A 10,450-nucleotide genomic window follows, 5' to 3' on the forward strand; every position below is an offset into this window, starting at 1 on the left:
ATCTCATTTGTTTCTTGGGAAATGAATACTTTTCCTTTTTAAACATATTTTCCTCCTTCCATTAACTTCAAGGTATGCAAAACTGTTTTGTGAGCACAGAGCATTAACAGACTTGAATTTCTATATATCTGTCCATTTATTCAGTTATTAATCACTAAGTTAGATTTCTTAGTGTCCATCACTTGTCAGCCTATGAATAGGGCACAAATCAGCTAGAAACCCTGTGCAGGTGCCCACTGTATTGATGATGATGATTAAGCTTGACAAATACTAGTAGATTATATTAATACAGTTTTGTGGTTGCAGCAGAATGCCATGTTTGGAGTAGCATTGTGGTCTGTCTCAGTGTTAAGCAGGCCATACAAGCATTTTATCTGTGGTACAACAAGTTCCATTGTAATTTCACTCGATTAGTGGCAAGAGACGAGAGTCAATTGAAATTATAATCACACCGGACAATAAATGTCAGTCAATCGGGCACAAAAGTAGATTGATGGCCCATAGCAAAGCATTGTATCGAAACAGTGCAAGGCTGCAGTTCACTGGATTTTTTTCACAATTAAATGTATTAAATATGTGCGCAGTATATGGGGGTATAAAAGGGCTCCAGAGCCGTCTGTGTAAAAGGGCTCTATCATAGACTTCAATGTGATTAGCGGCTATAAGTGGTAGAATGGGCTCCCGTTATTTTATATAGACTATATCATGTTTATATCGGCTGAATTATGGAAATGTTTGCAGTTACAATAAAAGACCTGATTTCAATTACGCTTACACTACTTGCCCATTATTACAATAATGGCTACATTTTTACAACTACATTTTGGCTTCATTATTGGTTTTCTTTTATTTGGGGCTACTATCCATGCAAAATACCACTTATTTTGATCAAGCCACATACCGGTTACGGTTATAGCTTTACCGGTTATATGTGAGATTAAGCGGATCTACAGATGGTGCAAGGAGGATAACAAGCTTGTACTAAACACAACAAAAACTGTGGAACAGATCATGGACTTAGAAGGAATGCACCTCATGGACTTCAGAAGAAGTGCACCATCACCCAGTCTGTTCTCCACTGAAGACACTAAGGTCTCCAGGGTATGCAGCCCTCGGTTCCTAGGTACCACCATAATGAGAACTTGAGATGGGATGTGAACACCACCATAACCCAAAAGAAGGACCAGCAGAGGCTGTTCTTCCTGAGGCAACTGAGGAAATTTAGAATGCAATGGGAGCTGCTGACCAGTTTCTACACGGCCACTACTGAATCCTTCCGCTGCTCCTCCATCATTGCTTGGTACTCAGGGGAAAATGCAAAGGACAAGCACAAACTCCAGAGAGTAATCAGTGCTGCCGAGTAGATTATCTGGTCACCCCTGCACATGTGGACAAAAGCTTAAAGCGGAATATAACCCAGCATTTCAACTTTGCTCTAAAACATTATTTACAGTATATTATATGCAACCAGCATTTTTGTTTTTTACTAGACCAGCATTGGAAGGGTTACACACAGAGGTTTAAAGTTCCTGGAGAGAAATGCAGATGCATCCGAAGCTTACATAGATACATTTTGTTTACTTAAATGTATCTAAGTGTGGAATGTGACTCACTCTCTCTGACTGTGCAGGAGCTGGAGGACAGCCAAAGAGTGTGTAACATTTCTCACTTGTTACATTCTATTTAGTTAAATGTATCTATCTGAACTTCGGATGCGTCTGCATATCTCTCCAGGAACTTTAAACCTCTGTGTGTAAGCCTTTCAATGCTGGTCTAGTAAAAAAAAATGCTGGTTGCATATAATATGCTGTAAATAATGTTTTAGAGCAAAGTTGAAATGCAGGGTTATATTCCGCTTTAATGTAGATTAGCATGGATTGATTACAGTTCACAAAGTTTGCAAGTGGCCAGTCTTTTTCCAGCTTAAAGTTTGGTTCAGTCAGACTGACACATAACTTATTGAGACCAAGTCCCTAAATGTATACTGTTCTAAAATTGATTTAACATGTGACTTTCTGGAAAAGACAAAACTCTAACTACAGCTCCTTTATAGGGATGATCAATGAGATGCAAATATCTCTGAGTTTATCCAAATGTATGCAATTTTTATGCAAATATATGCAGCTTCAAATTGGACCAATACATTTAATACTGGGTTTAAACTGATTGGTCCATTTTCAAACTCGATACAGTTGCATAAAAAATTGAATAAATTTGCATGTCATTGATCATCCCTATAAATTAGCTGTAGATAGAGTTTTGCCTTTTTCAGAATGCAATTTTTAATGAAGGACGTAGATTCCACATCCTGGAACATACAGCAGCACTAATTGGGAGTAGAATCTACATCCTGGAACAAGTAACAGGTTAAGGTGAGGGGAGCCCTCAAATTATGCAGCAATTATTCAAATGCATTCCAAGCCGAAATGTGTGTTTTTGGGGGTTTTTTTTCAAGCAAGCAGTAAAATAATCACCTCTGCATTTAAAAAAGTTGCAAGCAGAGATTAACAAAATAGTTCTCACCTTTTCTTAAAAATCAATTGTCACTTTTTGCCATGCAGTGTAATAATTTACACTACAAAGGAGTGAGAACATGCCGTTACCATGCTTATTTCATCTGCTCAAGCCTACTATGCAACCGTACACTAAATTGTTTAACTAAAGGAAGCTAAAAATCAAGAGAAAATAACCTGTTGATTTTAGGTGCCATTACTTTTTACAGTCAGACCACCTATCTAGCATATCATAGCTTCATCACCATGGCTAGAGAATCATATGTGCAAGTTATCTGATCAATTTGTCCACTATTGTCCACCATTAAGCTTCCCACTTCTCCCCTAATGCACAAAAACATGTCCCAATATATACCGCATTAGTTGGCAAAACTCCTCCATGTTTTGCCTCTATTTGAAATATTTATGTTGCTCTTAAGATGGCTTAACGATACGATTCTTTGGACAATTGATTCTCCGATTTGATCATAATAACGATTTTTCCTGGCCCACTAATAAAAGAAAAGCTGCTATCCAATTCGATCAGATTTATGGAATCGATCTGAAAAATAGATTGCTTCGATTGCTATTACTATTGAATCAATCATCAGAAGAATTGTATCATCAGTGGCCAACTTTACTCTGATGGTATTCTAGATATCAATACCTGTTTTCCCTCATGACCCCTATGCACAACCCAGAAGAACCCCTTCAGAGTACAGGAGCTGACAGCTGTCTTGGAGTGGAAACAAAGGACATTAATCCAGAAAAGATGCCATGAACCTGAGATGCGGGAGATCTGGTTGTCTTTTCTGTTGCAGGCCTAGAGAAGACAGTGTGTGAGGTACCTTCTCTGCTTTTTGGGGGGATTCTTTTCCCCGTTTTTTTCCACCCGGTGCCAGCTTCTCCTTGAAAATCATGATCTTGGCCTGATTCTCTCACCTTCTCTAGTCTCCACTCACCTCTGCTGTATGGGAAGCCTCTAGACCGGGGATGTCAAACCGGTCCTACGAGGGCCAAGATCCTCACCCATTTTTGGTACAACTCAAATTAATTGATGGGTCTGAATCAGGAAAGGTGTGGTCTATCATGTTTCAGTCAGAGTTTAAAGCTGACCGTACGCTTTGGACTCTGGAGACCTCATCGACGGGTCAGAGGTCTCCAGAGTCCAAAGCGTACGGTTCCTAGGCTCAACCCTAACAAGCGACCTCAAATGGGGGCAGAACACCACCAGAACCCAGAAGAAAGCTCAGCAGCGGCTTTTCTTCCTACGCCAACTGAAAAAATTCGGAATGTCACGGGATCTGCTCACCAGCTTTTACTCTGCGACCATCGAATCCATCCTCTGGTATGCAGGAGCAACCGCTACAGACAAATACAAACTCCACAGACTGATAAAAGCTGCAGAAAAGAACATTGGCACCCACCTGCCCTCCCTAGATCTCCTCTACTCCACAAGAATGAAGACAAGGGCCTCCAAGATCTTACTCGACCCCTCCCACCCGGGCAGACGATACTTCGAGACCCTTCCACTGGGACGCCGTCTTAGATCCATCCCCGCCAAGACCACTAAGCGCATGAACACCTTCTTCCCACAAGCAGTTCTTCTGTTGAACTCACTGAACTCAAAACTCCCCCCCCCCTTCCCGGCCTACATCCTGGGGTCACCATAGCCCCAGGCATCCCTCCCTCTCAGCTGTAAACTCTGACTGAAACATGGACTGCCACAGTAGCGATCACCCCTCCCCCCCCAGGACTCCATTTAATACTGAGATGCTCTAAATGTATGTATGCATGTATGTATGTACATCCTGCTTGCCTTTGCTATCTCTACCATGCGTTGTTATGTGTTGTTATATGTATATGCCATGTGAACCACAAGCAATTCCAGGCACACCACTCGGTGTGTTTGGCGATAATAAAGATGATTCTGATTCTGATTCTATCAGGTAGAAAACATTCCTCCCCTTCTCAGTCCATCCTAAACACTGGCATGGATCTAGCCCTCCAGGCCTGAAGTTCGACAACTGTGCTCTAGACCACAGGTGTCAAACTCAAGGCCAGCGGGCTAAATATATTCCTTCTTGCCATTCGATGTGGTCCTCAAGAGCAACAAATGTGCATCTTTGTAAACAGTAAATGAATGACAGCATACTGCCTTCCCAGTCAGAGGAGTATACCAGTGACAGTGTTTCTGGTTGAAACATTGTCAATTTGAGCCAGGGTGCAGTAACAAGTTAGCATGGGGCCCACTTCTGTGATCCAACCCCTCTTCCCACCGTGTGGCTGGTAAAACACACCTACACAACTTTTCTGCCTGAAACCATCTACCTACATAGCAGAGTGGTGCAGCAAAGCAGTGCTATAATTACCTGCTCCAGGTTTGCGTTGTGTCTCTTCTGTTCTTCCCAACAGCTGCACAACAGCTGTACTTCCATACCTCCAGCTTCTGATCACACAACATGCACAGAACCTGATTTGCACTTTTTCCCGCCCAAGGCCCACTATTACCAGCTGCCGACGGAACTACAGCATCCTAAACTTCCCACCAACACAGCAGGGACTAGATTGTACGTTTATTCTAAGTACAGTTAGTGAGATTACATTATAAGCTCCTCTGAGAACAGTTAGAGACATGCTGGCAGGGATTGCATTGTAAGCTCCTTGGCGAGTGGCACATTTGGTGAGTGACAGGCAGCTCAGAGATCACTGTATGTGCCCGTTTTCTGCCCCTTCAACTCCCCAGTGCAAGATCAGGCTGTTGGTAGCCACCCACCGCTACGTGCAAAGTCTGTGTAGCAGGAGGGATGTTCGGCAGGCTAACTGCTACTGCCACCCTGCTTCCCACAGCCCACCCCTTGCTTTCCTGATGCCCTAGGCCATGGCCTTTGTGGCCTTGCCTGTAATCCAACCATGAACGTGCATTTGAAGCCTGTCATATGCAGCACACAGGAGCATCAGAGAACACCTGAAGTAAAACCGGAGCAGCTAAATATTAAACTGCTTCATTGTGCTGAACTACAGAAGGGGGAGGAGCAAGGCCACTGACATGCACTATAGTTATGCCACTTATTTTGAGACTGCTAAATAATTGTTAAACCTTAATAAACAATTTGGCTAGGGTTAGACTAGGGTTTTGATGTTGGCTCCTTACGTGATTGAGTTTGACACCCCTGATCATTCAAAGGCTGCTATCTACTTAGGTAAGTATCCTTTTTATCTGATAAATACCTGTGTATCATGATGAAAACAATTACCAACAAGAAAAGCGCCTGGCATAGTGTTGGGATTGTTGGGGTTGCAAATATAAACAAGCTTTTTAAAATTAAAAGAACAAGAGAGAATACTGGGCTTATATCAGCTTGACACATATGCTAGAGATTATTCTTCTAATGGTTTTTATTAGTGTTGTTGTTCTTCATACGACAATATTCACAGATGTTATTAAATAAGTTCTCTGTTGTCAAACAAATTGGGTTAATAATGACAACACTAATAAGAAGACACGGTAAGAAGTCTAAATAGTATTAAACTATTATTGTTGTTCTTTTTCTTATTTTGATGATGATGATGTTGATCAGGGCCGGCGCTACCATTAAGGCAAAGGAGGCAGCTGCCCCAGGGCCCCAGAGCTTGTAGGGACCCCCAGTGGCTACAAGAGGAAAAAAAAATTTCAAAATCGGCCTTATAGTTTTTGAGAAAATCGATTTTAAAGTTTCAAAGGAAAAAAAAACACATTTAAAAACCTGCCGACTTTAATGGTTAATAGCAAATCCACCTTAAATGCTAGAAACCCTAAATTTGCAGAGTATGTTAAGGAGATCATCAGGAATAAGAGGAAAAAACAATTTTTCAAAAAGACCTTATAGTTTTTGAGAAAATCGATTTTAAAGTTTCGAAGGAAAAAAAAGTATACTTTTAAATGCGGTAAATGTCACTTTTAGTAGCAAACCTAACGGTAGTGTAATTTTACATGCATCAAACGAAAGCGCAATAAATTTCCTGACGGGGTTTCCAGGGGGTCTATACGCAGCAGCAGCGCTTTGGCCAGGGATCGCTATACAGCCGCAGTATGGCTGTATGAAGATCCCTGGCATGTTTTCCTATTTTCCCAATTTTTATTTTTTTTTATGTTTAGAGTGTGGGAATTTAAAAAAAAAATTGTGGGGTCCCCCCTCCTGAAACTTTTTCACCCCTTGTCCCCCATGCAGGCTGGAATAGCCAGAATGTGGAGCTCCGACCGATTGGGGCTTCACACCCTGACTATACCAGCTGCAAAAAAGGTCTCTTAATGCTGATTTTTGTTCCGGGGTATAGGTTGGGGGGGCACCCCAGGTTTATTTTGCCCTGGGGCCCCATTGTTGCTTAAACCGGCGCTGATGTTGATGATGATGATGAGTATCTCATGATTCTTAAAATATTAAAAGAAACTTGCATATTACTCACATGTTGTCAAATGTGGCAGCACGTAATTAGAATAATAATAAATAGGCCATATCCTAATTACTTTTCTCCTGAGTTTCTTGCAAGGAAATATTTTCAAACTTTATTAATAAAATACTTTTAACCACTTAGCAACCTTTGCCACGCTTATCTACGCCCCTTTAAAATTCACCTGGGTCACAGGGGCGTAGATAGGCATCTCCTGTTTGTTTTCCCGCTGTGAGCGTTCGCGTGCGCGATCGCGTGCGCGATCGCGTGCACGCGGATGCGCGGGCGCGTGCACGCGGATGCGCGGTCGCGTTCGGCACCCGCTGGTCAGCCAATCAAAGTGCTTACAAGTTTGAATAAGCACTGCCAAAGCCAATGGCAGTGCTCATTCATTCAGAATGTTTACAAACAATGTATCTGTCACTAAGCTGTTACAGTTACTGAGATCACTCGTGAGAGGATCTCATAACTAGAACAGCATTAGTGACTGATCAGGATCAGTGAGTTTTATAAATTATACCCCCCATTGAGCCCATTAACCCTTACCTCCCCTGCCACTGCTCCTCTGCTCCAATTTTCATTTTACTGTGCAGGCATTTCAGGCCCTTTTGGCTTTTCCCATATATATGCTGTATATATATATATATATATATATATATATATATATATATATATATATATATATATATATCTCCCCATTTCTATATTTTGCCACTGAAAAAAAAAACCTTTTTTTTATTTGATCCCCTATCTGACTTGCCTAGCCACTTACGTAGTAGTACATACTACTTCCCTACTTGTCTAGCCTAGTATAGCCTAGCCTAGCATAGCCTACCTACATTTACTATGGCGAAGAGGCTTTACACTGCAGAACAAGCGGCCGCCATTCTGCAGGAGGACAGCGACAGCAGCAGCAGCAGCGAATGGGAAGATTTAGATGAGTCGGATGCTGAATGGCTACCTATGGAGGAATCTGACTCTTTCTCAGAAAGTGACTCAGATTCTGAGTCCTCTGAGCCACCACCAGCTCAGCGAGCTAGGAGAGAGGTACAGGGGAGAGGCAGTGACACCGAATCTGCATCTGAAGGTGGATCACCTGTACCTACCACCAGCAATGCCAATGTCAGAGGTCAGAGGGCTGCCAGGCCAAAGCGGAGCAAGCCAGTGAGGGAACACCTACCCTATGATATAGCCCACCCACAGTGGTCCACCCCTAATATGGAAGCCCCTAACATCCCTCCCTTCACAGCAAGAAGTGGTTTATTAGTTAATACCCAGAATATGCAGCCAATTGATTATTTCAGTCTGTTCCTTACTGACACTTTTCTGGACTGTATTTGTGAACAGACCAATCTTTACGCCCAACAGAAGATAGCAGACAATCCCACCGCATATTTGGCAAGAAAATGGGTCCCCACTACTACCCCTGAGCTAAAGGTCTTTTTGGGCTTGACCTTTAATATGGGCCTTGCTCCGAAACCAAAATTATGCCAATTCTGGTCCACAAAATCCATACATTGTATGCCTATCTATTCCGCCGCCATGCCTAGAGGCCGGTACACATTGCTGTTAAGATGCCTGCATTTTAATAACAATGAAGAACAGCAGCTCCATCGTGACGACCCAGCCTTTGACCGGCTATTCAAATTGCGGCCGATCATCAAACATTTAAATGAAACATTCAAAGAAGCTTATATGCCAGAGAAAAACTTGGCTATAGATGAGTCCCTAGTCCCATTCCACGGAAGGCTAGGGATCAAACAATACATTCCCAACAAGAGGGCACGTTACGGGATAAAAGTCTACAAGCTGTGTGAAAGTGGGAGTGGATATACTTTTACGTTCAAGATCTACGAAGGAAAGGACAGCTTGATAGAGCCTGCTGGATGCCCTCCTTACATGGGTACAATTGAGAGAGTAGTCCTGGACTTGCTAAACCCGCTTCTCCACCAAGGGTATCATTTATATGTGGACAATTTTTATACCAGTGTCCCATTATTTAAATTTTTATTTTCTGTCCAGACTCCAGCCTGCGGAACTGTTAGGGCAAACAGGAAAGGCCTGCCGCCACAGGTTGTCAGTAAAAAATTAAAGAAAGGGGAGACCTGTAGCCAAAGGAGCAATGAGCTGCTTGCCTTGAAATTCAAGGATAACAGGGATGTCCTAGTTTTGACCACCATCCACTCCGAGGCCACAACAACAGTCAGGTCTCGTAGAGAGCATCGAGTCAAGCCAGTAGCCATTGTTGACTATAATAAATTTATGGGGGCAGTAGACCTGGCCGACCAAGTAATGGCACCATACAGGATTGATAGGAAAAGAAAGGCCTGGTATAAGAAAGTTGCAATAAACTTAATGCAGGTCGCCATTCAGAACTCTTTTGTTCTGTACAACAAATCAGGCAACAAGGGCGCTTATTTAGACTTCCTGGAGGAGATCATAACATCATTGATACATGAATCTGGACAACCTGCCACAAACCAAGACCTGGTTTCAGAGAATGTCATCCGACTCGAAGGAAATCATTTCCCCGCCCCAATCCCCCCTACTCCATCAAAGAAATATCCTCAAAAAAAATGCAGAATTTGCCGGAAAAATGGAGTTAGAAGGGACACCCGCTATCATTGCCCAAAGTGTCCATCCAAATTAGGAATGTGCCTCAACCCGTGCTTTGAAGTGTACCATACAGCAGTCCGTTTTTAGGGTTTTTTTTTCTTTTTCTCTCACTGCTTCAATTTTTTACTTTACGCTTGACCTTCTGGATCTGACCTCTGGCATGGACTATGACCACCCCCTGGCTTCTGACCTCTGGCATGGACTACGACTACCCCCGGCTTCTGACCTATGGCATGGATTATGACTACCCCCTGGCTTCTGATCTCTGGCATGGATTACGACTACCCCCGGCTTCTGACCTATGGCATGGATTCCGACTACCCCCTGGCTTCTGATCACTGGCATGGATTACGATTACCCCCGGCTTCTGACCTCTGGCATAGATTACGACTACCCTCTGACCTCTGGCATGGATTTCAACTCCCCTCTGACTTCTGACTTATGGTTCAGCTAAAGACACTACAGCTTCTGACTTCTTAAGCAGTGAGTACCAATGTTTTTGTGTTTAATGTTAAGAGAACTTGCTGCACTTGTTTCATTTTTTTAGTGAAATGTCAGTGAAATGGTTTAGCCACCCTCCATGACCAGGCCTTAGTCTAACAAGGTGTCTTCTGAAAAAAAAAAGTATGCCTTAGTAAGAAAGAATTTAGAAAAGTCCAGATGTTACAAAATGGCAATATCTGAGTAGGCCTGGGTCTCTAGTTTTCAGAATGGTAACATTTGTGACTTTTATTCAATGATCTGATGTTACAGGGGTTTTTATAAGAAAGAATGGCATTGTTACATTTGGTGAAAAAATGGCCTTGAAAAAGCCACTGGTGCTACTTGTGGTTAATAGTCTGCGGTGTGCCCAAAAAGCTATCTGTTTATGTATATAGGGTATCATTTTACCCGTGACAAGTGAGAGACTC

At 42.6% G+C, this 10,450-nt stretch overlaps 1 protein-coding gene across 1 annotated transcript; it reads left to right on the forward strand.

Annotated features, from left to right (window-relative positions):
• Positions 1-7,769: 7,769 nt before the first annotated feature.
• LOC137504778 (piggyBac transposable element-derived protein 4-like) lies at positions 7,770-9,626 on the forward strand. The gene has a single exon (XM_068233366.1). The coding sequence runs from the start codon at positions 7,770-7,772 to the stop codon at positions 9,624-9,626; it is 1,857 nt and encodes a 618-aa protein (XP_068089467.1).
• Positions 9,627-10,450: the final 824 nt, after the last annotated feature.

The sequence above is a fragment of the Hyperolius riggenbachi genome, chromosome 4 (assembly GCF_040937935.1).
Source record: "Hyperolius riggenbachi isolate aHypRig1 chromosome 4, aHypRig1.pri, whole genome shotgun sequence".
Taxonomy (NCBI): domain Eukaryota; kingdom Metazoa; phylum Chordata; class Amphibia; order Anura; family Hyperoliidae; genus Hyperolius; species Hyperolius riggenbachi.